This window comes from Brassica napus, chromosome C3 (genome assembly GCF_020379485.1).
Source record: "Brassica napus cultivar Da-Ae chromosome C3, Da-Ae, whole genome shotgun sequence".
In the NCBI taxonomy this organism is placed as follows: domain Eukaryota; kingdom Viridiplantae; phylum Streptophyta; class Magnoliopsida; order Brassicales; family Brassicaceae; genus Brassica; species Brassica napus.
Genome location: NC_063446.1, coordinates 21,565,934 through 21,592,737, shown reverse-complemented (window position 1 = coordinate 21,592,737; position 26,804 = coordinate 21,565,934). Strand labels below are relative to the sequence as shown.

The 26,804-nt window shown below is 35.4% G+C and overlaps 4 protein-coding genes across 6 annotated transcripts; 1 reads left to right on the top strand and 3 right to left on the bottom strand.

Moving 5' to 3' along the window:
• Window positions 1–236: 236 nt before the first annotated feature.
• On the bottom strand, window positions 237–3,033 carry LOC106388595 (F-box protein SKIP17-like). Its single transcript, XM_013828699.3, has 12 exons — window positions 2,715–3,033; window positions 2,461–2,636; window positions 2,273–2,380; window positions 1,810–1,920; window positions 1,627–1,715; window positions 1,432–1,553; window positions 1,094–1,158; window positions 935–1,007; window positions 796–858; window positions 642–700; window positions 494–562; window positions 237–377 (listed from the first exon to the last, which is right to left on the bottom strand). Exons 1-12 carry the CDS (start codon window positions 3,009–3,011, stop codon window positions 257–259), a joined length of 1,353 nt encoding a protein of 450 aa, XP_013684153.2. The 5' UTR covers window positions 3,012–3,033; the 3' UTR covers window positions 237–256.
• Window positions 3,034–4,223: 1,190 nt separating this feature from the next.
• LOC125583686 lies at window positions 4,224–7,660 on the top strand. The gene is made up of 2 exons (XM_048751063.1): window positions 4,224–4,612; window positions 4,948–7,660. Exon 2 carries the CDS (start codon window positions 4,975–4,977, stop codon window positions 6,565–6,567), a length of 1,593 nt encoding a protein of 530 aa, XP_048607020.1. The 5' UTR covers window positions 4,224–4,612; window positions 4,948–4,974; the 3' UTR covers window positions 6,568–7,660.
• Window positions 7,661–15,572: 7,912 nt separating this feature from the next.
• LOC106443782 (F-box protein SKIP17-like) lies at window positions 15,573–19,193 on the bottom strand. Of its 2 annotated transcripts, none has more exons than XM_048751061.1 (12): window positions 18,710–19,193; window positions 18,480–18,643; window positions 17,677–17,784; window positions 17,282–17,392; window positions 16,988–17,076; window positions 16,792–16,916; window positions 16,637–16,701; window positions 16,486–16,558; window positions 16,351–16,413; window positions 16,214–16,272; window positions 16,078–16,146; window positions 15,573–16,014 (listed from the first exon to the last, which is right to left on the bottom strand). In XM_048751061.1, exons 1-12 carry the CDS (start codon window positions 19,055–19,057, stop codon window positions 15,879–15,881), a joined length of 1,410 nt encoding a protein of 469 aa, XP_048607018.1. In that variant the 5' UTR covers window positions 19,058–19,193; the 3' UTR covers window positions 15,573–15,878. The 2 variants fall into 2 exon arrangements, with proteins under 2 accessions (XP_048607018.1, XP_048607019.1); XM_048751062.1 differs by having other exon boundaries at window positions 16,792–16,913.
• A 3,991-nt stretch (window positions 19,194–23,184) lies between these two features.
• Window positions 23,185–26,661, bottom strand: LOC106388593 (F-box protein SKIP17). Of its 2 annotated transcripts, none has more exons than XM_013828698.3 (12): window positions 26,142–26,661; window positions 25,888–26,051; window positions 25,435–25,548; window positions 25,011–25,112; window positions 24,728–24,816; window positions 24,522–24,643; window positions 24,349–24,413; window positions 24,185–24,257; window positions 24,050–24,112; window positions 23,913–23,971; window positions 23,777–23,845; window positions 23,185–23,713 (listed from the first exon to the last, which is right to left on the bottom strand). In XM_013828698.3, the coding sequence occupies exons 1-12, from the start codon at window positions 26,514–26,516 to the stop codon at window positions 23,584–23,586; spliced, it is 1,425 nt and encodes a 474-aa protein (XP_013684152.2). In that variant the 5' UTR covers window positions 26,517–26,661; the 3' UTR covers window positions 23,185–23,583. The 2 variants fall into 2 exon arrangements, with proteins under 2 accessions (XP_013684152.2, XP_048607017.1); XM_048751060.1 differs by having other exon boundaries at window positions 24,728–24,822; window positions 26,142–26,658.
• Window positions 26,662–26,804: the final 143 nt, after the last annotated feature.

Sequence of the window (26,804 nt, the reverse complement as noted above, 5' to 3'; positions counted from 1 at the left end):
TAGGCCCAATAAGACTATCGAACAGTTTGTTTCTTTGTTTACAGAGAGCACCACAAATTTTTTATTAGAGTCAACTGAGCCCTCTATCCTTCTCACCTTCAGGTGGGAAAGTCTCTACATTGTAGCACATGACTTAAATTACTACTCGTTCAAACAAAAAAAAAAAAAAAAAATACTTTTAAACATCTTCAGATAAAACATCAAAGATAAACGTCATGATCCTCTCCCAAGTCCCAAGTCCTCTTGGTTTGTATCATCATCCTAAGTCATCTTCTGAGGATTCCTCGTCCGAGGATGAGGCATCATCTTCCATCATCTCTATCTTCCTCAGCTCTTCGTCATCTTCTTCGTGGCAGACAGGATAATGCTTCACTGACCTGCATTTTACAAGACACAAAACCCCCCCCCCCCCCCCCCCCCCCCCCCTCATTTTCATTTCTCGGATTCCTTTAATCAAACTTTTTAACGATGGTAGTAATCGACTGAGACGGACCATGGTGATGGAAAATCTGCCACAAGGGTGACATCTGATCTTTCTTCTTTCAGCTTCTCTAGAGGAAACCTATAACACACAACATTTTTTGGAATACAACTCAGTGAGCAGTTGCTAAGATGTAAACAATGAAGGGTCAATCAGTTACTTTGGTTTGTAAGATCTCTTGCCATCATCAGAAACTAAGCCTCTGTTATTTGACACATCCTATTTAGAATAAACCACGAAAATGACGACGATTAAAAGCAAACCAAGCTTATACTCTTTTTGGGGGCATAGATTCTCTAAAATTAAAGACTTACAATGTGCCGAATGGATTTGAAGTTTCCTTTGATTAATGAGTTACAGAGTTCCAACACTTCTTTCTGAAACATCAATGTAAGGATCGATCAAGCAAGACTGATGAAACAAATCAAAAAGTGTTATGAGTCTTTTACGTACCTCTTGCAGTTTAAGGCAGTTGCGCACTATTAGACTCTTGAGTGGACTTTCCTTGCAGCTATTTCTTACATCCCTACCAACAATATTTTCTTGTTATGTGTAATTTTAACAATAAGGACATTTGGAGGAAATTGCACTTTAAAAGTTTTGCATTAGCACCTCAAAAAACGACCATTGATTGTAGAGGATCTAGACAAATTCAGGTACTCCAGTGTACGAGAACTCTGCAGAGAACATCAAAATACTATTGAAGTTCTGTAAAAGCTAAAGCCGGGTTTGGGCCAAGCCAATGAAAAATTGGTTTTGGCCCCCAAAATTGTTTTGACTTTTTTACATAGTTTTAGCTTTCTAAATTTTTTTTTTTTTTTTTAAATTTACAAAAAGAATTCTTAACAATGTTTAGAACCCCAAAACCTTGAGATCCACCCCTGCAAAATCATAGATGGTATCCAATAAAAGAGAGAGAAAAGAGCAGTAAAATCGAGCAGAAGACATACCTGAGCAAGAATACGTGCCACTTCATCGGTTAGTCGAAAACGAATGAGCCTTAGAGAAGTTAAGTTGGGGGAGTTGGTCACAAACTTTATCAAGTGTGAACCTTTTACAGTATCTATGGTACCTGTTACACATTGAGAAAGCCTGGGAGTAAACAAAACAATAAGCTCAACAGCGGATTAATGGAGAATCTTTACTTAGGAGTTGGGAGGTCTCTATGCACAGGTGCTCTATCAGCCGACATTTTTCTGTCAGAATCTTAAATAAATGCATAAAAGGATTGTTCCTGTCACATGAAACACAGAATAAGGCAAAAAAAAAAAAAAAGAGAGGGCTGTGTGTCCCAAAATAAATAAGCAAGGCACTCTAAGAAAACTTACAATCCAACAATCCTCAGATCAGTGAGATTCGAACAAACTGACAACACCTCGAATGAGGAATTATGGTTCATCGACCTGATATTGTAAAGCCCTAGGCTTTTCAAGCGATTCCTGGTTGAATGGAAAAGGATAATAATACCAAAATAAGAAGATTAAATGAGAATGTATTGGTATATCTTCCCTGCTATATTATTTCCTATCTAATGAAACCATACTGTGGATCCTAAAACCCACACTTATTTGATAGTATTTGCTTATAAAGATTAGAGAAAAAATAACATCCATGAGGTCAAAGTGGACGGACTCTATTCGTATGCCAAATAGCACTAAGATACGGAGGAGAGATTTGGTACAAATCTGAGTCCAACACATACTCAACATGTTTATTTTAGCAGCATATGTAGGGCAGATAAAAATAACAGGATGAAATTTAAAAACTGATAATCAAGCAAGCAAGCCATACCCAATAAAATCAGGATTACGGGATAGTGTGGAAAGAAAAGGTCCGTTAACCAAAGATGGATTAAAATCAGACGGATATGGGCGAGCAAGACTGCCAAGCTTGAGGGATCTACAAGCATAAATATAAAACCCTATTCAAATACAAAAACTAACAAATGAATGTAGTACAAGTTACAACGTTAAGATTACCTGAGTTCTTTTCCAGCCCTATGGATCAAGTTACACACAACCTTAATGTCAACTTGGCTAGTAGCAGTAGTCAAGTCGACGTGAGCGTATGCAAAACGGTCCATAGCACATTTGTTGAACATGGTGCAGCAAGCAGCCGCGCGCATTAGAGACTTTGTATCAACCATCGAAAACACCTGAACAACCACTCAAACTAATTCAAATAACATATCATCAAACTCCATCTCCTCAACGCTCTAAATCGGTTTGATTACCTTGACGGTGAGTTCGGGAGGGAGGAACCAGGAACTGGAGTTGTGAGCGGTAGCTCGCTTGCGGAAGGATCGTTTAGTGGATTCTAGAAGAATAGATACGAGCTGGAGTGTTCGATCCACGAGACTTTCCTGAACAGAGGCGTCATCTGAAGCAGAGGCGAGAGCTTGTTCGAGCTCTCGATGGAAGGAAGAGACAATGGAGAGCGGAGAGGAATCTGGAAACGTAAGGAGCGATGAGATTATGGAATGGGCGTGGACGGAGCTAGGGTTTTGGGCAGGGCTCGTGGGAGAATCCATGAAGCCGAACGTTGAAAGAGTTTTCTTTCCTTCGAGTATAAATCAAGATTGTTGGGTATTATATAAATTTACAGCCCCTTAATTCTCTTTTAATATTACAGATTGTGCCACTAGGTTAAAAAAAAATCAATAAATAAGAAATATTCCGTTATAAAATCAAAATATTCTGTCCATTTATGTTACATAAGAGTTTCCAAATATGTATTGGTTTCTACAAGTTTTTAGATTTATATTAATGTGTAGATTTCAATTTTTACGGGTTTTAAACTTACATTAAATTTGTAGAATTTATTTTCGTTTTTACTTTGTAGAATGCGTAGATTTCAATTTCTACAGGTTTTTTATTTATAGTAATGTGTAGATTTCGATTTCTACAAGTTTTATATTTATAGTAACCTGTAGATTTCGATTTCTACAGATTTAGAGCGATAGATTTTCGACTGGTGACCATTCCAGAAACAAGAGGAACGAATAGAAAATGAACGTAAAGGAATAAAATTGCAGGAATGAAAAGGAATGATTGTTCTTTATCAAATTTAACAAGAAATACTTTTGTTCTTTATTTCTCTACAAAAAAAAAAGAATGGTAGGGAATGGAAAGAAAAATTTATTCCTTGTGAATGATGATATTTTTTAGGAATGTTAGGGAATGCATTATTCCTCAGAATGTGTATTCTAAATATTTTAGAGTACTATTATTTATGTAGATCATGTATTCTAGATATAGTAGATTTAATGAAAAAAGTGGATTTCATTTTTACTTTGTAGAATGTCAATTCTACTTTATGTAGAACATAATTTGAAATTATGATTTAAACATTTTTAGAACTGAAAAAATACCGTTAAGTTTATATGGGTATTTCATCAGTACTTACTATTTTTCCAAACTTTTTTTTAGTTTGTAAAACTACTTATTTGATTTATTTTCGAAAATACTAAAGGCATTAGAAGCAAAAATTGTATAAAATAAAAATTAGTCTGATGAGACATAGTTACCATTTTTTTGGGCCTAAAAAAAACAATTTTCCCAAGAATGTAACTTTGCTCAAAAATGTAAAACCATATTAAAATGACTGGGAATTCAGGTTAAGTTGCTACTGAATAACTCATACCATCAACGAATACAATTTATAAACAACTAAAAGACATGAACAACCATAATTTATTTAAAGTGAAAACTAACACATTCGCGCGGTTGCGCGGATCAGTGGCGGATGCAGAATCATATTTAGATGGGGGCACAACATTTTATTTCATTACGTTTCATTGTAGGATTATAAAAAATTTCTTAAATTAAAAGTAATTATACTTTAATAAGATAGATACTAGTAGTAATAGTATATACTGATGGCGACATAGGCGATGATCTAGGGTTTCGATGCTTTCTCAAAAATGGGATCCTGGAATTGGATACGAGTTACATAATGGAGCAGAAGATCAGCAAAGGAAGGATTTGGGGGGTTCTGAATTGAGATCTTCAGATCTCAGGCGATTTGAACGGGTTTTCGAAAGATGGAATTGGGGATTTTTGCGGATGTTGCGGGTATTTAACTGGAGCATGATTTCGATTGTCATCAAAACGGAATTATGGAGATTTACAGGTATCATTTCTGCTTACAAAAATATCATGTTTCCTTACCTTATGAAAGGAAATATACGAAGTGATCAAGGCTTTGCTCTAATTGAGATATGGAGATATTGGATCTGTTATCATCATGAGTGGTTATGGAAAATGGCGGATTGGATTTTCAATGATGAGATTGGATTTGAGATATATGTCATTAACGGGAGGCGATATGGTATTGAGGAATTGGAAAACCGGGATTATTATAAAACCCATATTGAACCTTCTCTTTGTTGTATATCATTGTCGTTTTCTTTAGCGACTATTTCTAACAAAGAGAAAGTTTTCCCTTTTCTGTTTACTATGACGCAGAGCCAACTTCTCGGCAATGGTGGTGACATGAAGGAAGGAGAAACGGCTCGGAAAAGAATGAAGATCTCGGTGCCTCACTTTGATAACTCGGCACTAATCAAGACTTACTCTAAGTCCTTGATTGGACGATGCATGAATCCACCAGAGCAGGAAATGAAGGCGCTCATCCAGAACGTACCGAAGATTTGGAAGCTGGAGGAAAGGGTTGTTGGAACGGACTTGGGTTTTGGCAAGTTTCGGTTCGACTTTGAAACAGAGGAGGAGATAGATACGGTACTGAAGCTGCAACCATATCATTTTGATTACTGGATGTTGGCGTTAGCACGATGGCAACCGAAGAAGTCGCAGCTCTTCCCATCAGAGATAACGTTCTGGATTAGGGTGATAGGTGTTCCGATGGAGTTCAGAACGGTGCCTACCTTTGAGAGCCTCGGTGATGCACTTGGACGAACAGTAGCAGTAGATGTAGAGCACTGCAGAGTGCAGGTGGTGGTGGACGCGTTTCAGGAGCTTTGCTTTGAAACAACTTTGGACTTCAAGGGTGGAGAATTTTACGAGGGGGAGGAAGCAGCAATATCATTGAGGTATGAGAAGCTCTTTGGATACTGCCCACTTTGTTCTAGCTTGTGCCATAAGGAGGAGAAATGCCCTCTTGCTAAGAAGGCGTCGCCTGAGAAGAAAAGAGAGGGTCGAGAAGGAAATGGAGGATGGTATGATGGTGGGAAACACGATGATCGAGCTCGGAGCTATAAGGGAGTGGTCATAAATGGAAATCAGAATCAACAACACAAGGAAAGAGACGGTAGGGACTACTATGGGAAGGGTAAAGGCAAGATGGTGGAAGAGGCTGACTCAAAATGGGTGAAAGTGGCTGATAGAGGCAATAAGGGGTCTTTTACTAATCACAGGAGCTTTAGGGGTGAGGGAGATGGTTCTCGACATAGATCTTCCCGAAGAGAAGAACCCCGGGCTGAGGGTCAGGGGCAGGGAGGAAGTAATAGATCCTCCTCAGGTCAGTCAGGAGCTCCAAAAGAAGTAGTTCAAGAGGAGGGAGAAATAAAAAATCCTAACGAGTCTGAGAAAATTCTCCCCTCTCAGGATTTTCAAGAAGAGCTGGCCAAGACTCAAGCTGTAGGATCTGAGGTAATTTCGGACCCTATGGATGCAGAGGAAGGGCTTCAGATGATCAAAAGCCTGATAGTGGAACCGTCAACTTTGGAGGATGATAAAGTACTGGACATGGACGAGTGTAGAGCTATCTGTCTTGAGCATGTGATAGATATGGATGCAGCAGACGATCTACCAGATTGCTCGGATGGGGAATTTGAGGAAATGCTAAAGGAACAAGATGATGAAGAAGTTATTCCAGCAGATTTAGAAAATGAAAATATGGAGGTGGAGAAAGCACAGGTTAAAGGAGATGTGGCGAAGAAGCAAGGAACTCGCAAGAGGCTTTTTAAGCCTAGCACCGCGGGGAGTACGAAGATGAGGATAGCTTCTGCGCTTGTGTCTCCGCGAAAACGAGCTCCGACAAAGGTAGGTACACATCATGAAGATCACAGCAAGCACCAGGAGATTAAGGGCACTTCAAACCCGAAGACTGGAATGAAAAATCCATAATTTATGAATCAAATGTCTCTCGTATTGGGTTTAAGTAACGGGGTTTTCAGTTATGGTTTTAAGCTTTTAGTTTTCCAAATAAGCTCTTGGAGCATGTATTTGTTATCTGGTATTATGGGTTTTATAGAGTCGGGCTGTTGGTGTTGTCTTTGGTTGTCGGTTGTGTTTTCACGCTTGTTTGATCATTGGAATAATACTGATGTTCACAGTTATTGGTACTCGGGTCTATTAGAGATAATTATCACAGTTGAGTCATATGTTTGGTTTGCTTTTGTTTTGGTCTACGGGTTACCTAGGTCTAGGACAAGGATACTTTGCAAAGTTGGACTGGAAAATGATCGGGAACAATGGATTTGGTGGCGGGCTATAACATTTTTGCAGTGCTATCCTACTTGTATCTATTTTTGTTTCAGGTCGCAATCTCTCCCAAAGGAAGAATGGGATAGAGTTGCAATAATTATGGTCCGGAGATTGAGATTACAATGGAAATTCATGGTGATTCATCGGGACAAAGGTCTACTGGCTTTTGCACTACAGGGTTTGAGCTTAAGGGGAGAAGCGACATGGAGTAGATACAAACTAAGGCCGCTAGGCCTTGTTTTTCAACAAGTGTGGTGGTGGGAGATATGGTGGGCTATTAGAATTGAGTACCTAGTGGTTATTATGAAAGTATGGTCTTATCTTTGTCATTATGGTTTATATAGTTATAATTTTATATGGTGGAAAGATGGAATGGAAGGGCTGATCTTGGCTTGGCGTAAATTGATATCGATTGAATTTTTTCGATGGCAAACTTTAGCTCAGATTAAATTAAGAGGGTTATGGATTTGTGGTTACTTGCAGAGTAAGGCAATGAATATTAATGGTTCTAGACGTGGAAAGGTGTGGAAACCGTTGGTGATCTCAATAAGGAGGTGGCTGTTTTTTTTATATTGTCAACCCCGGGTTTGGTTTGAATGGAACGTATACGCAATTCGGAATATGTATAGACGTTTCTTTTTTGGGCCTAGTGAGTTGTATCGATTTGTCAATGCAAGTAGGCCGTTAATATCCTCAAAACGAATAGGTATTTCAAGTGTAAAAAATTGGTATTTTGGTGCAATAAACTATTTTGCTGTAGATATTAACTGTGATGATGGAATTGATTTTCTTGGGTATATAATAGTTGGATCTTGCGGTTCACGAGATTGCAGATCTCCTTTTGCTTATGAAACCGGTTTTACATTCTTATGGAGGATAAGTGATAACAATTGGACCATATTAGTGGTATCACTTTGGATTGTTATGGAATGGTTTGGATCACAAATAAAGGAAAATATTTGGAATGTGGATATAGGGTATCATTACACCCATAAACTCGGCTCTCCGGAGCACAAAAAGAACAATTTTTTTTAAATGCGGGTATTGAGTTGGAATTGTCGAGGAATGGGAAGTAAATGGACTTTAAGCTATTTGAGCGAGATAAGGCATAAACATAAGCCGGATTTTTTGTTTTTAGCAGAGACAAAACAAGAGCCAGAGTTTGTCCAAAAATGGCAAGCTCACTTTGGATATGATAATCTGGTCACAATAGACCCAGTGGGGAGAAGTGGAGGATTAACGCTTTTCTATAATAATGAGTATCAGGTAAAGGTATTATATTCTAGCAACCGAATGATTAATGTGGAAGCGGAGGCACTGGGTAAAACGGTTTACCTTACCTTTGTATATGGGGACCCGGTTCAACAAATGCGGGAACACGTGTGGGAACGGTTAACTAGATATGGACTGGCGAGGTCTGAACCCTGGTTTATTATTGGTGATCTCAACGAGATTACTGGAAATCATGAAAAAGATGGAGGGTCTATAAGGAGTGCGGATTCTTTTATCCCTTTCAATAACATGATAAGGAATAGTGGTTTACTAGAATTTCCGGCTAAAGGAAATAAATGGTCCTGGCAAGGGAGAAGAGGAAAAGGGAAAGGGGCAGTGATGGTTAGATGTCGATTGTACCGTGCTCTAGCAAATGAAGAGTGGCATACTCTATTTCCATGTTCCTTTACAGAGTATCTTGGGATGGTGGCTTCTGATCATCGGCCAGTGGTGGCTTATTTAGAAGATAAAATTCCCAGAAGGAAAGGACAATTTCGGTTCGATAAGAGGTGGATTGGACAAGCGGGTCTCCTAGAATCAATAACAATGGGTTGGCTAGACCATAGCGAAGGAAGATCAGGAGGGGGAGCAGAGAGTATCGTAGGAAAAATTAGTAATTGTCGTCATGAAATTGCTAAATGGCGGAAAAATAATCCACCCTACGGAAAAGAAAAAATAAATGAGCTACAACAGGCACTTGAAGAGGTACAAATGGATAATAACAGATCTCAAGAGGATATTTTGGAGGTGCCTAGGAAATTACAAGACGCATACAAGGATGAAGAAGATTATTGGCACCAAAAAAGTAGGAACATGTGGTATTCTTCTGGTGATCTTAACACAAAATTTTATCATGCTTTGACTAAGCAAAGGAGGGTCCGTAATAGAATTGTAGGACTACATGATGCTAATGGGAATTGGATTACAGAGGATAATGGTGTGGAAAAGGTGGCAGTAGGCTATTTTGAAGATTTATTTAGTACCACCTCTCCATCGGAATTCGATAGTTTCCTGACAGAGATTACACCAGGTATCACTCCTCAGTTGAATCAACGTCTATTAAGGATGGCGACGGAGGAGGAGGTTAAGGAGGCTTTGTTTATGATGCACCCAGAAAAAGCGCCCGGACCGGACGGCATGACAACACTATTTTTTCAACACTCCTGGCATATTATTAAGAATGATTTGGTCGAGATGGTGAATAATTTTTTGGTTTCGGGGGCAATGGATGCACGATTAAATATTACTAATATCTGTATGATACCAAAAACGGAGAGACCTACAAGGATGACAGAACTGCGGCCAATCAGTCTCTGTAGTAATGTCGGATATAAAATCATTTCCAAGGTTTTGTGCCAGCGATTGAAAATCTATCTTCCCTTACTCATATCTGAAACTCAATCGGCATTTGTGGCAGGAAGAGTGATTTCTGATAATATTCTTATCGCCCAGGAAATGTTTCACGGATTGCGGACCAATAAAGCATGTCAAGGAAAGTATATGGCAATAAAAACGGATATGAGCAAAGCATATGATAGAGTCGAATGGGATTTTATTAAGGCTTTATTGCAGAAAATGGGTTTTGATCTTCATTGGATTAAATTGATGATGGAATGTATTTCATCGGTTCAATATCGGGTTCTTATAAATGGTCAACCACGTGGCCTCATTGTTCCACATAGGGGTTTACGTCAAGGAGATCCTTTATCGCCTTACTTATTTATTCTTTGCACTGAGGCTTTAATTGCAAATATAAAAATGGCAGAGAGAGGGCAACAAATTTCGGGAATGAAGGTGGCTCGAGCTTGCCCATCGATTTCTCATTTGCTTTTTGCGGATGATAGTCTTTTTTTTTGTAAAGCTCAAAAGGAAGAGTGTCAAACTATTCTTCGGATTTTAAAAGAATATGAGGCAGTTTCAGGGCAGCTAATTAATTTTGATAAGTCATCCATTCAATTTGGATATAAGATTGAAGAATCTGTCAGACAAGAATTAAGGGATATTTTGGGTATTCAGAATCTTGGAGGAATGGGATCATACCTTGGTTTACCAGAAAATCTGGGGGGGGATCAAAGATTCAAGTTTTCAACTTTATACAAGATCGTTTAAGTAATAGAGTCAATGGGTGGACTTTCAAGTTTTTCACAAAAGGTGGAAAGGAAGTGATCATTAAAACAGTGATTACGGCATTACCAAATCATACGATGTCCTGCTATCGATTGCCTAAAGCAACGGTGAAAAAACTGACAAGCGCGGTATCACAATTTTGGTGGAGTCCAGGGGGAAGTACAAGAGGCATACACTGGAAATCATGGGACAAGGTATGTGTAGACAAAGAGGATGGAGGTCTGGGGTTTAAAGATATCACTGATTTCAACACAGCGATGCTTGGTAAACAGTTATGGCGTTTAATAGAGAAGCCAGACACCTTATTTTCTCGAGTTTTCAAAGGTCGGTATTTTAGGAATGCTTCACCCTTGGAACCGACTCGTTCATATTCTCCGTCATACGGCTGGCGGAGTATTATTTCTGCTAGATCTCTGGTTAGCAAAGGACTAATCAAAAGGGTGGGATCAGGGTCTTCTATATCCGTATGGAATGACCCTTGGCTCCCAACCACTCGCCCGAGACCAACTAATAAAAATCAACATAATTTATACCCGGACCTTACAGTAGAGTCCCTCATTGACTCTACCTCGCGTACTTGGAATTCAGACGCAATTCGGGCTTTGGTGGACCCTCAGGATGCGAAACTTATAGAAAGTATTCCCCTAAGCAGGACTCAGCGGGTTGATAGAGATGGATGGCATTTACAAAAAATGAAAAATATACGGTCAAATCAGGATATCAGGTAGAGCGGATTTATCCAGATAGAGAAAGAGTACCAATACTGATTGGTCCCACAGTGGATGTATTGAAGGCTTTCTGCTGGAAAATACGGTGTTCGCCAAAGCTAAAACATTTCCTATGGCAACTAGTGACAGGGTGTATAGCAGTGCGGAAGAATTTACAAGCAAGGGGGATTCAAGGGGATATTTGTTGTGCAAGATGTGGAGCTCCTGAGGAATCAATAAATCATGTGTTTTTTGAATGTCCTCCAGCTCTCCAAGTTTGGGCTCTTTCGAAGATACCATCAAATCCAACTATTTTCCCAACAAGTTCTCTCTTCACAAACATGGATCAGCTATTCTGGAGAGTTTTACCACAGATGGAGGATCACCAGTTTGTATGGATACTATGGTACATTTGGAAAGCTAGGAATAATAAAGTTTTCAGCAATTTGGATATGGACCCTATGGATACGCTTAAATTGGCGGAAACAGAATCGACATTGTGGGCTGAGGCACAAGTTGTGAATGACCAGAGGATGCCACCACCAATAATAGATATGATATTGCCGTCGATCCCAGGAAGATGGTGTTTCACAGATGGCTCGTGGAAAGAGGGGGTTACTTTTTCAGGGCAAGGTTGGCTTAGTACTTTGGAAGGTTTTAATGGATTGTTGGGGGCGAGGAATGTTCGGGCTAGTCTTTCGCCTCTTCATGCGGAGATGGAAGCGCTACTATGGGCAATGGAATGTATGAGGAATTTACGTCAATTTCAGGTCACGTTTGCAACAGATTGTTCTCAATTGGTGAAGATGGTTTCGGAACCAGAAGAATTGCCAGCTTTTGCAAATTATTTGGATGATATCAAGATCCTGAAAGAGAGTTTCACCCGATCAGAGCTTATCTATGTACCACGAACGCACAATTCAAAGGCGGATAGTCTAGCACGCAGTGCTAGAAAGCAATCGTCTTTCGTCGTTCACATGGATGAAGATTACCCGGTTTGGTTTACAGAGTCAGTATGAGTCTGTATTGTTGATGACAAAAAAAAAATTAAAAGTAATTACTGAAGGAAAATAAAAACTAGTTGGGGGCACGTGACCGCATTTCTCATCACTTGCGTCCGCCACTGGCGCGGATCAAAGTCTAGTTCTCTATTAATATTACAGATTGTGCCACTAGCTTTAAAAAAAACAAGAGTTATTCTTGGGTTCATCCTCTAGGGAGAATTTCTAGGTTAACCAACCAATAGAATTTCGTTATTTCATATTCGATATCTTAAAAAAAAAACAAAATATTTTTAAATTTATTATGTTTTTAAAATATAAAAATTAAACAACTTAGATAATATTCATTTATATATTAACAAAGATTAATTACTGAAAGCTTTCAAAATATCCCTAAAACACTAAGAACAATTTTTCAATTTTATCTACACTATTAATTGACAGATATGCTTCCCTAAATAATATCTCCTATATATAAAAAGAGAAACATTACAACATTTGAGGTAGTCATGTGTCATCACCACAATGAGTCTTAGAATCTTTAAAAAATTAGGTTGGTCTATTTAAATATATAATAAGTTTTTTATTAAACTAACCATAAATTCATTATTAATGTTTTCATTATTTCCTTAAATAAAAATTACACAATTGCCTAATGTAGCTAAAGCATATATATGAAATTAATGATTTTGAATAATAAATATTTGATAAAAATTAGTCTATTCTCTATAATATTTGTTTAATTTTAAATTAATAAAATAAATTGAACAACTATATTAACCATATAATAAAAAATTAGATTTTTCTGTATATGTTATATTTTGATTTTTTTTCAAAACGAATATAACTTATTAAAATTGTTAAAAGTCTCACCTTCAAATTTTTGTGATTTATGGTTTAATTTTTTTTGTTATGATAAAATACAAATGATTACAAAATCATATAAGTAAGAAATTTCATTTAATAAATATTAAGTGTATAAGGTTTATATATATATATATATATATATATATATTAAATTAAACTATATACCATATAAAATATAAATATTTTAATTTCGAAATTTTCTTTGAAAACATATTTTTGGTTTAAGGTATTGAACAAATATTGACAACTTAATATTTAAATTTTAAACTTAGCCTTGAACTTTATAAAAATTTATGAATTACTAAAACTATTAATCACACAATGAAAATTTTGTTATCAGTGATTTAAAGTATTTGTTATAAAATTATACAAATGATTAAAAAATCATATGAGTAGAAAACATCATTTAGTATATATCAATACTAAAAATTTACACTATATGTTAACGTCATTTAAATTTAATTATATACCATATGAAATAGAAAAATTTATTGTTTGGATTAATGAAATTTATTTATGTGTTCACATCAATTTAATTATATATGTAATAATTACTGACTTTTTAATTATGAAATATATATTTATTATTTTATAAATATGTAAAGGAACATATAATACATAAAAATAGTATATAGAATGTTCCCGCGCAAGGCGCGGATCTTAATCTAATCGTATCTTAAAATATAATTTTTGGCACTTTTAAATTATATAACAACTTATAGAAAAAATATCCATTCTTAGAATTTATTAAATACTTCCTAATATTTTGATAATTGAAAATATTTGCGTGGAAGCTAGCGGTATATAAATACTTCCAAATTTTTGCTAACAAGTTTAAAGGATAATGATGGTGAAATAGCAATAACATATTCCGACTCATTTGGCTTAGAACATCTGCAAAATAAATTCTAACTTTAAATATAGAATTTTTAGCTCTGCAAAAAGAAATTTCAAAACTTCAAATTTAAAGTCTGAGAGTGAAGTTTCACTACTCAAAACAATTTGAAGTTTCATTTTTTTATTTTCATTTTTATCCTTATAATTAATTTAACATCATATTTATAATCTTATATATTTTTCATTTATCGTTTTAATCCTAAAAAATTAGATATCATAAATATTTCAAATTTATTTTTATAAATTCAAATTTTACACATAAAATTAGATAAAAATTTAAAATAAGATGTACAATATTTTAAAACTAGAATTAGACAACAAGAATATTACAAAATAAACTTAATTAAAAAATATTTTCAAATGATACATGAATAAATAATTATTACACAAATTTAAATATTACAACATCATTAATAGTCTGGTAAATTTTCTATAGAACCTCCAAAATCTCTAAAATATTATCCAAACATATTTTGTGTAACCTAATATGGAGCATTATGAAAATAATTTTATCGAATAATGTGATATTTTTCTTGTTGTTTAATATTTAATTAGGAAAATTCTCCTAAATAGATCATTTTCAAGTTTTGGTCACAAAAATAGACCACAAGGAGGAAAATGACCAAAATGTTTCATTTAATAGGTAAGATAGATAAAAAAATAATAAAAATAAATAAATAAATAAATAATTTTTTTTTATATAGCTTTAGGTTATATGTTTTCAAATTCGATTTTTTTTATAAAAGTTTTTTTTTGAATTTTTTTTTCGAAAATGTTTTTTTATTTTTTTTTCAAATTTTCTTTTTGTAATTCGAAAATACTTTTTGAAACTATTTTTAAAATTTTTATTTTCAAAATTTTAATATTTATAAAATTTTAAAGCTTAATCCCAAATACTCACCCCTTAACTCTAAATCCTAAGGTTTGAATTAGTTAACCTTAGGGGTATAAATGTATATTTACCTCTTTAATGAAATATTTTGGTCATTTTGATCCTTACGGTCTATATTTGTGACAAAAAAAAATTTAGTGCTATCCTAGGGTATTTCTCATTTAATTATGTATTTGTATTTATCATTTTATATATTTAGTGTAAGATTTTATTAATTAATATTACCTTAAAATTTTTATATACTCCCTCCGTTCCATTAAGATGGACTTTTTAGAATAAAAGTTTGTTTCACAAAGATGTACTTTTTGTGTTTTCTATGAAAAAATGTAAATTTCGAGAAAATTAATTGATTTTATTGAATTATTATTGATTAAAAGTTATTGAAAATGACAGAAAATGATACATTTATTATGATAGTTTAATGCGTTTTCTTAATATGTGTGAAAATATTAAAAAGTTTATCTTTGTGAAACTAAAGGAGTATGTGCTAGTTATTTATAAATTTTAATTTTAATGGATTTATATTAATTATAATTAATATAAAGACCGTAGTATTAAATACAAATAATTTTGAAGTTAGGTTTAGAGTTTTGATTTTGGAGAAGTACGTTCTAAAACTTCAAATTTAGAGTTTTACAAAAAAAAATATTTTGGAGATGCTTATGATTTTGAAAGTTCCATCTGAAGCCGACAAAGATGTGCACGGAAGTTAGAAGTATAATTTTTCTTCTTGATCACAGCCAATGAATGTGAAAAAACATTTTCAGACATCTTTGAGAGATCTGATGGTTTTGTGCTATTCTTTTGGTTGTTAATTTGGTATTTAAATTTTATTCAGAAATGATTGGGAGAAGAGTAGCTGATGGCTTTGAAGATATGCAGTGCAAAAAACACGTCTTCATAGAACATACCAACTCATAATAAGAGTTCACACAAGAACTTCTACACAGTTCAGGATCGATCATCATCACAAGAAGCAGAGGAGATAGATAGCTTGACCAACCGCCCGATCAAAGGAGCAGCAGCTAATAGAAGTCGAAGGGCAATTAAGGAAACAAAGAGGAATGAGATGAACAACAAGAAGGGAACTAGGGTTAGGGCTTTGGATGTAGGAAGAAACATTCATATGTCGGTCGTGCCGGATATATTGACGATTTGATTGATTAACCACTCCTCCAATCATCAAACCTAAACGTCATCATCGTCATCGTCATCGTCAAACGAGTCATCATTCTCCTCTTCATCGTTCTTGGCGTCCATCATCTCTATCTCCCTCAGCTCTTCGTCATCCCCTTCAACCCCGACATGATAACGCTTCACTGACCTGCATTTTAGTTCTCTGATCAAATTACTGTAAAAGTCTAAGATAGTAATCGATGGAGAAGACCTTTCCAATGGAAAATCCGCCACAAGTGTTACATCTGGTCTTTCTTCTTTCAGCTTCTCCACAGGAAACCTACAACACACCACAACTCAATGAGCCGTTGGTAAGATGTTTAACAATGAAAGGATCAATCAGTTACTTTGGTTTGTAAGATCTCTGGCCATCATCAGAAACTAGGCCGTTATTGCTTGAAACATCCTATAAGAGTGAGCAAACCAATAAGAGGACGATTAAAAACAAACAAAGCTAATATAATTTTCTATAAGAAAAACTTACAATGTGACGAATGAATTTGAAGTTTCCTTTGAGTAATGAGTTGCAGAGTTCCAAGACTTCTTTCTGAAACATCAAGGTCAGTGAGTGTAAGGATCGATCAAGCAAGACCTGATGTAACAACTCAAAAACATTTACCTCCTCTAGTTTAACGCAGTTGCGCATTATTAGAGTCTCGAGTGGACTCTCTTTGCAGCTATTCCCCAAATCCCTACCAATATTTTCGAGCAATGTGAAAATTTGATAATGACTTTTGGATGAAACTAAGCTTAACATTTTGTATTTGCACCTCAGAAAATGACCATTGATTTTAGGCGATCTGGACAAATTCAGGTACTTCAGTTTTTGAGAACTCTGCAAATAACCTCCAAATATTAATGGTTTTCTGTAAAAGTATAGATGGTATCCAATTAAAGAGATAAGAAAATCGAATAGAAGTCATACCTCAACAAGATTCCGGGCCATTTCATTGGTTAGTTGAAAACCTATGAGTGTTAGAGAAGTTAAGTTGGGGGAGTTGGTCACCAACTCTATCAAGTGTGAAACTGTTGACGCGTCCATTGTACCTACTACACATTAGGCAAGCTTGAGAAAACAAAACAATAAGCTCCACAGCGAAATTTAGTGGAGAAGCTTTTACCTAGGGGGAAATAGGTCCCTAAGCACAGGTGCTCTATCAGACGACATTTTTTGGTCAGGGTCATAAATAGCTGCCTAAATGGACAATTGCTGCCACATGAAACACATAGTAATGCAAAAAAAAAGTTAGAGATTATCAATCATGTCGCAGAAAGAACTAACTGAATTTAAAATAGCAAAACAACCTAAAGAACAGAAGATGAAAATATGATACCTCTTGTGCACAAAGGGAAAGGAACATGAAGAAATTCCATAAACTCAAAAATAAATAAGCAGCCACACAAAGACAACTTACGATCCAACAATCCTCAGATCAGTGAGATTAGAACAAAATGACAACACCTCGAATGAGGAACTACAGGTCATCCATCTGATATTGTAAAGCCGTAGGCTTCTCAAGCGACTCCTAGTTGAATGAAAAAAAGAAAGATGAAAGCAAATTAGAAGATTGAATGAATATTTCTTGAGCAGGAAACTAGTGAAGCCATTCTCTATTTATGGCAGCGACAGAGATTCTATTGATTGCGAATCTCAGGTTTGATTCTATTTTATTATCTTCCCAAGAGCATGAACAAATGAATTTCAGGGAATAACAAGGCATGATGAGATTTTATTGGGATATTTTTCTAGCTCAACTTCTTTCCTATCTAAACATTAAAAAAAAAAAACAAATTTTTGATGACGACATACCAAAGAAAACCATGATTATAGGATAGTGAGGAAAGAAAAGGTCCATTAAACCAAATTGGAGCAGGAGCAGGTCCATGTCGACGAGTAACATGACCAAGCTTGAGAGATCTACAAGCATAAACATAGACCAAGTTCAAATAACAAAAGCCAAAAGAGTGATCCCACATTATTGAATGCAGTAAGTTATATTCCTTTCGTTCCTAAAAAAATCATATTTTAGAGAAAACTTTTGTTTCAAAAAAAAAAATATTTTATATTTTCAATGTAATTTTTGTCAACTAATAATGAAAAATTGTGAAGTTCAAGAACATTAATTACATTTTTTAAAATCTTATTGGTTTAAAAATATAAAAAAATATAAAATTACAAAAAACAATGCATTTATAGCTAAGTTTTAATATGTTTTATTAAAAAGTGTGAAAATTCTAAAACATAGATCTTTTAGGAACAGAGGGAGTATAATTTAGGAGTGTGACCTGGATATCCGGAAAATTTTCCGTGGCTTCCGGAGATCCAACATCTAGATATTATACTATTCGGGTGTACTCAGATCCGGATCCGAATCCCCGGATTTTGAATATCCATCTAAATATTATATTACTACCCGCTGGTACTAGGATTCGGATCTAAAAATCAAAATATGCGGATACTAATTCGGTTTCGACGGATCCAAGATTTTATTATCCAGATCTGGATCCGAGCACCCCATATATCCTATTTTCGGAGCAGAGATCTCGTAATAAGTCTCGGCCCTAAGTTATATACTATAAGTTACAAAAAAATAAAATAAAAAAAGAATTCACCTGAGTTCTTTACCAGCACGATGGATCATGGTACACACAACTTCATTATCAGATGTAGTCAAGTCGATGTGGGCGTAAGATGAACGGTCCATTGCACATTTGTTAAACATGGTGCAGCACGCAGCCGCTTGCATCAAAGACTTTGTATCAAGCTTCGAAAACACCTAAACAATCCAAAATTAAGATATCCTCAAACTCCATCTCCAGAAAGCTCTAATGAATTTGATTACCTTGATTGTGAGTTCTGGAGGGAGGAACCAGGAACTGGAGTTGTGAGCGGCAGCTCTCTCGCGTAAGCATCGTTTAGTGGATTCTAAAAGAACGGACGCGAGTTGTATAGTTCGATCCAGGAGACGATCCTGAACAGAGGCGTCATCGGAAGCAGGGGCGAGAGCTTTCTGGAGCCCACGATCGAAGGCGCAGGCGATGGAGAAGGGAGAGTAATCTGGAAACGAAAGGAGCGATGAGATTATTGAGTCGGCGTGGAGGCAGCTAAGGTTTCGGGTGGGGTTCGTTACAAGAGTTTTCTTTTCTCCAGATTTATTCTTAGAGCGACTCCAACAACGTGATAAGCTCATCGTTTTTAGTAGTGACAGAAGAAAGAGTTGAGATGAGAAGAGAAAAAGAGAGAAAAAAAGAGTTGTTGAGGATGAACTCTCTGTTATGTTTTTTGATAGTAGCGAGCATTTCTATTCGCGCTAGTTTCTATTTATAATTTAGTTTCATTTTCATATAATTTTTAGTAAGCAAAATAAATTTGATTTAGGGCAATTCTCTCAAATATCCATTTTTAAGTTTTTGTCACAAAAATAACATTTAGAAAATAAAATGACCAAAATAGATCATTTTTATTATGAATTTTTTAATATTTATTTTTTTTTTTTTAAATTTGAAATTTTATCCCCAAAATACACTTTTTAACTCTAAACGTAAGTATAGATTAGTTAACCCTTGAGTATAAGTACATATTTATTTTTTATTTACCTTTTAATAAATTTATTTTGGTCATTTTCTTCCTTGAAGTCCTGAAAATAAACTAAAAACGGATATCTAAGGAAATTTTTCTTTGATTTATATACATATGTATTCAAAATATGAATTATTATTTTTCTATTTAAGTTCTTATACCCTTAAGATAGCTTTTTTTTATCAACACCCTTAAGATAGCTTTATCTCTTTATTTGTATATGTAAATATATAAGTTGTGTTTATAAGCATATCTATATTTTTATTAGTTATATAAAATTTAAATTTATATATGTTTGTATGCCTATTAATTACTACTATACTATTATTAATATTATTTTTTTCTGTTTGAATGATATGAAAAATTAATTTATGTGTACTTATTTTTTTCTGTTTGAATGATATTAAAAATTAATTTATGTGTACTTTGCTTTGTATTTAACAAAGTCTTCAATGACTGTACGATTTTTATATTTATTGTGTTCATATATATATCTAAATATTCTAATTTTTTTCTGGATTTTCGTGAATCTGAAGCATTTATTCAAGCTCAGGATTTGTAACCTCCACACTGAAAGGGGAGTATTGGGCCGACAGATGTATTGTGTGTATCCCAGTTTGTATAACAGGCTTTAGGTTATCGTCCATACTTGTATATATGGAGCTTGCCTCCGTTACTTGATGAATAAGATGGATCTTTACATACTGCTCAAACTTTTTGACACTACCCTCTTCAAAATCGGTTTCTTTTTACCATTGTTTTTTTTTAACTTAAAAAGGTTAAATCCGGGTGTATTAAAGACACAGACCTAATCTCCGGGTGGAGGTACAGCCCACGGATAGACCTTCTCCTGTGCATTCAAATGAGCCGAAAGCAATAGCCCATATCCGTGTGGCCAGCGGGGTTCGAACCAGGGTTCGCCGTATTGGGTATATTTCCTCAAGCGCCACTGGACTACCGCCTCTGCTTAAAAAATCGGTTTCTTTTTACCTTCTTTTTACCATTGTTGAATAGTGAGTTTGGGATGATGATGCTAATATAAATGATTAAGGGACAAAGCATGTAGAAACTCTAGTTTATGTTATGAGGAAATCAAGGTAAAAAAAAGAGTTAGAAATTCAAAGCGAGTTCATGTTCGAATCGAGCTTGCTATACAATAAAAATCTAGGTCGTTTTCAATTCTCTCTCTAGGAACTATACAGAGAAAAATCAGTCTTTTGCTCGGTTAATCTCGTTTTTTCTTTTACATCCGGAGGATGGGCCGAGTGAGACAAAAGACAGATGGAAGTCTCTCCATCCCTGCCGTGCCTTTGTAGTCAGACCCAACTTACATTATTCAGTACCCGGAAGAATCTACACATCCATCAGAAGCCGACAACGATTTGTACGGAAGATAGAGGTATAATTATTCTTATTGATCAAAGCCAAAATGTCATAAAACATTTTTAGACATTTTGAGAGATCTGATGGTTTTGTGTTCTTCTTTTGGCTGTTAAATTTGGTATTTCATTTTTTTTTCGGAACTGATTGCTGAAAGAAGGAGAAGAGTAGCTGATGGTTTTAAAGATATACTAGATTTTGATCCGCGCTTTGAAAGTGCAGGATAATTTTCGATGAAAGCTTTATATAATCGTATTTTACCTTAATTTAAAGTAAGCTTGATAAAATCCATAACCCGAAGTCAGAATCGAAACAAAACCAAAAAAATCGATCTATACCTTTCCGAAATGTAAAAAATACCAGAATGGGTCTTGTTGGATGGTACAAAACATATCCAAACCCGAATTGTTATTAGCCGAATCCGAACAGGTAGCCCGGAAAAAAAAATTGATCAGAATGTCCAAATTAATCACAAATATAAATATTTGAAACATAAATATGTACTTACAAAAATTCAATTCTATTTTTAAATAATATCTAAAAATAAGTATTTAAATTTTAAATAAATATCTTAAATATCCAATTTTATATAAATAAATATTGTTTCTTATGTTTGGCTTTTAGATTTGTGTGCTGCTAATATTACCATGATTTTTTATTAATCTTTGCATCCAATATTAACGCCTAACAATTACTATTCAATCGTAGATGCATCTGAATTTTATTATATAATTATCCATCTTTTATTTTATCGTGCATTTGTGTATACTATAATTCAAATTCTATGCAAATTATATTCTCCATTCTTTGACCTTTTAATGATGAGTCAAAAATATTTTATGTAACATTTAAAATACATAACAAAAGAAAGTTATACATTGGACTAATCATGCAATATAATAACAAATTATGCCAAATTAAATGAACACGTTGTTTTTATACTTTCTATCGTCTTTTATATTTCATAAAAATGGAGTCACATATTATGTCATATGAAATGAAATATTAACATATATTCGTCAAGTTTGCAATCAAATACTCATGAATGATTACTATCTAATATAATACATTTATTTTTGTTCAGAATATGAAATATATTCTTGAAACAATATAAAAATTAAACAACTTAGATAATATTCATTTATATATTAACAAAGATTAATAACTGAAATCTTTCAAAATATCCCTAAAACACTAAGAACATTTTTTTCAATTTTATCTACAATATTAATTGACAGATATACATCCCTTTAAAATATCGTATCTTAAAATACAAAATTTGACACTTTTAAATTATCTAACAACTTATAGAAAATATATCTATTCTTAGTATTTATTAAATACTTCCAAATATTTTGATAATTGAAATTTATCATATCTTAATCTACCTTATTTTTACTAACAAGTTTAAGGGATAAAGATCTTGAAATAGCAATAACATATTCCGATTCATTTGGTTTAACGGGTCAAATAGATGAATTTGAAAGTTCCATCTAGGCCTGGGCATTCGGATCCTCGGGTCGGGTTCGGATCGGGTCATTGTCAGTCCGGATCTTTCGGGTATAAGAGTTTAGGACCCGATAGGATAATTTGAAATTCTCGGTTCCGGTCTTCTCGGGGCCGGGTCTTCTCGGATCCGAGTCGGGTCAAGTCTAAGATAGTTGGACCCAATAGGGTAATTAGAGTTTGTTGATTCGGATTCGGTTTGGTTACGGATCGGGTTCAGTTTGGGTCACGTCGGGTCCAACCCAAAAAAATACCTAAAACACACAGAAAATATTTAAATACTAAAAAAATATGATAAATTTTATTTAAAATCTGATCCAAAAACATGAAAATATCTGAAATTCATCTGATTATCCCAATTATATTTTTGAAAATCTAAATTTTATCCGAAACCCAAAACCATACCCAAAAACTAAAATTTGAAACTTAAAAAAATCCATAATACCAAAAATAAACTGAAACATTTATATATACCTAATATATATAAGAAGTTTCGGGTTTTCGGGTACCCTACTCAGATCGGGTCCAAGACCCGCGGGTCCTTCACAACAAGACCCAATAGGGTAAAAAGATCGGTTTCGGATCGGGTCGAGATTTTCCGGGTCGGTTTCCGATCTGGTTTTCAGATCCAGGTAAAATGCCCAGGCCTAGTTCCATCTGAAGCCGACAAAGATGTGCACGGAAGCTAGAGGTATAATTTTTCTTCTTGATCACAGCCAATGAATGTGATAAAACATATTCAGACATTTTGAGAGATCTGATGGTTTTGTGTTCTTCTTTTGGCTGTTAAATTTGGTATTTCAATTTTTGTTTTTCAGAACTGATTGCTGAAAGAAGGAGAAGAGTAGCTGATGGTTTTAAAGATATGTATTACTGCAAAAAAAACCATGTCGTCATAGCATCGAAGATACCAACTCATAATAAGAGTTCACACGAGACGAATTTGTTTCTTCAATTTGTACCTCTACCATTGGGAATTGTTTATGAAGAATAGATTCACGATCGATGAGAAGATCCTGAACTGAGTCATCATCACCAGAAGTAGAGGAGATAGATAGCTTGACCAACCGCCTGATCAAAGAAGCAGCAGCTAACAGAAGTCGGAGGGCATTCAGGAAACAAAGAGGAATGAGATGAACAACAAGAAGGGAACTAGGGTTAGGGCTTTGGATGTAGGAAGAAACATTCATATGTCCATCGTGCCGGATATATTGACAATTGATTGATTAACAACTCCTCCAATCATCAAACCTAAACGTCATCATAGTCATCGTCAAACGAGTCATCATTCTCCTCTTCATCGTTCTTGGCGTCCATCATCTCTATCTCCCTCAGCTCTTCGTCATCCCCTTCAACCCCGACATGATAACGCTTCACTGACCTGCATTTTAGTTCTCTGATCAAATTACTGTAAAAGTCTAAGATAGTAATCGATGGAGAAGACCTTTCTAATGGAAAATCCGCCACAAGTGTTACATCTGGTCTTTCTTCTTTCAGCTTCTCCACAGGAAACCTACAACACACCACAACTCAATGAGCCGTTGGTAAGATGTTTAACAATGAAAGGATCAATCAGTTACTTTGGTTTGTAAGATCTCCGGCCATCATCAGAAACTAGGCCGTTATTGCTTGAAACATCCTATTAGAGTGAGCAAACCAATAAGACGATGATTAAAAACAAACACAGCTAATATAATTTTCTATAAGAAAAACTTACAATGTGACGAATGAATTTGAAGTTTCCTTTGAGTAATGAGTTGCAGAGTTCCAAGACTTCTTTCTGAAACATCAAGGTCAGTGAGTGTAAGGATCGATCAAGCAAGACCTGATGTAACAACTCAAAAACATTTACCTCCTCTAGTTTAACGCAGTTGCGCATTATTAGAGTCTCGAGTGGACTCTCTTTGCAGCTATTCCCCAAATCCCTACCAGCAACAATATTTTTTGTACTATGTGAAATTATGATAATAAGGACTTTTGGATGAAATTGCGCTATTTAACATTTTGTATTTGCACCTCAAAAAACAACCATCGATTTTAGGTGATCTGGACAGATTCAGGTACTTCAGTTTTCGACAACTCTGGAAATAACATGCAGATGTTATCCTTGTTGTATAAAAGCATAGATAGTAATCCAATAAAAGAGAGAGAAGAAATTAGCAGTAAAATCGAATAGAAGCCATCTCTACCTCAACAAGACTCCGGACTATTTCACTGGTTAGTTGAAAACATAGGAGTGTTAGAGAAGTTAAGTTGGGGGACTTGGTCACCAACTCTATCAAGTGTGAAGCTGTTGACGCGTCTATATTACCTGTTACACATCAGGCAAGCTTGAGAAAACCTGGGATAAACAAAAACAATAAGCTCCACAGCGATTTAGTGGAGAAGCTTTTACCTAGGGGGTGATGGCTCACTAAGCACAGGTGCTCTATCAGACGACATTTTTTTGACAGGGTCATAAATAGATTCATATATGGAGAATTGCTGCCACTTGAAACACAGAACAAATGGGCTATCAATCATGTCGCACAAAGAATTAACAGAATTTAAAAATAGCAAAACAACCTAAAGAACAGAAGATGAAAATATTATACCTCTTCTGCACAAAGGAAAAGGGAACATGAAGAAATTCCATAAAACTCAAAAAATAAATAAGCAGTCACACTAAGAAAACTTACGATCCAACAATCCTCAGATCAGTGAGATTCGAACAAACTGACAACACACTGCTGTAGTGCATCGGTCCGACATTGTAAAGCCGTAGGCTTGTCAAGCGACTCCTAGTTGTATGATAAAAGAAAAAAAAAAAAGATGACAGCAAATTAGAAGATTAATTGAATATTTTTTTGAGCAGGAAACTAGTGAACCCATTCTCTATTTATGGCAGCGACAGCACTTTCAAATGCACAACAGAAGGGAAGATTTCAAGTCGATTTTTTCTCTTGATCTGATTCTATTTTATCATCTTCCAAAGGCATAAACAAATGGATTCTGGGAATAACAAGGCATGATGAGATTGTATTGGGATATTTTTCCTGCTCTAGTTCTTCCCTATCTAAACATAAAAAAAAAAAAAAAAACAAATTTCTGATGATGACATACCCAAGAAAACCATTATTATAGGCCAGTGAGGAAAGAAAAGGTCCATTAAACCAAATTGAAGTAGGAGCAGGATCAGGTCCATATCGCCGAGTAACATGACCAAGCTTGATGGATCTACAAGCATAAACATAGACCAAAAAGACCAAATAACAAAAGCCAAAAGAGTGAGTAATCCCACATTATTGAATGCAGTAAGATATCCAGATCCGTGCCTTTCGGAAATCCCCGTCTAGATATTATACTATCCGGCATCCGCGGGTACTTGGATCCGGATATCCGACCTAAAAACAATATATACGGATCTAAGAATTTACTATCTAGATCCGGATCTGGGCACCTTGGATATCCTATTTTCGGAGCAGATCTTAGATCCGGATCACAATCCGGGTAATAAGTCCCGGCCCTAAGTTATATACTAGAAGTTACAAGAAAATAAAATAAAAAAGAATTCACCTGAGTTCTTTACCAGCACGATGGATCATGGTACACACAACTTCATTATCAGCTGTAGTCAAGTCGATGTGGGCGTAAGATGAACGGTCCATTGCACATTTGTTGAACATGGTGCAGCACGCAGCCGCTTGCATCAAAGACTTTGTATCAAGCTTCGAAAACACCTTTTAAAAAAAAAAAAGCAATCCAAGCTTAACACATATCCTCAATTTGATTAGTCTATTTTCAGAAAGATCTAATCAAATTTGATTTACCTTGACGGTGAGCTCGGGAGGGAGGACCCAGGCAACGGAGTTGTGAGCAGAAGCTCTCTTGCGGAAGCATCGTTCAGTGGAGTCCAGAAGAAGCGACGCGAGCTGGATAGTTCGATTTAGGAGACGATCCTGAACTGAGGCGTCGTCGGAAGCAGAGGCGAGAGCTTTCTCGAGCTCACGATCGAAGGAGCAGGCGATGGAGAACGGAGTGGAAGCGGGAAACGAAAGAAGCGATGAGATGATCGAATCGGAGTGGAGAGAGCTAGGGTTTTGGGCAGCGGGGCTCGTCGGAGGATCCATGAGACTGAACGTTGAAAGAGTTTTATTTTCCCCAGATTTTTGCTTAGAGCGACTCCAACAACATGATAAGCTCATCGTTTTGTTACGGAGAAGAAGGGAGGATAGACATAAGTAGAGTCGAGATGGGAAGAGAAAGAGACCCGGAAAGAAAGCCGTTGACTCGACAGTGTTGAAAGTCTATGTATGTTTTGAGCTTTTGAGAGTATTCTACTAGCGCTAGTTTCTATTTTTTATTTTTTTTCGTCAACTTTATTACTGGGCCATTAGCCTCACCGCAGGAGCATATCGAACTCGAGATGTCTTGGAGATTGACGTGGTACGCAGACCACCTGTCCTAGAAGCTTCCGGCACGCTAGTTTCTAT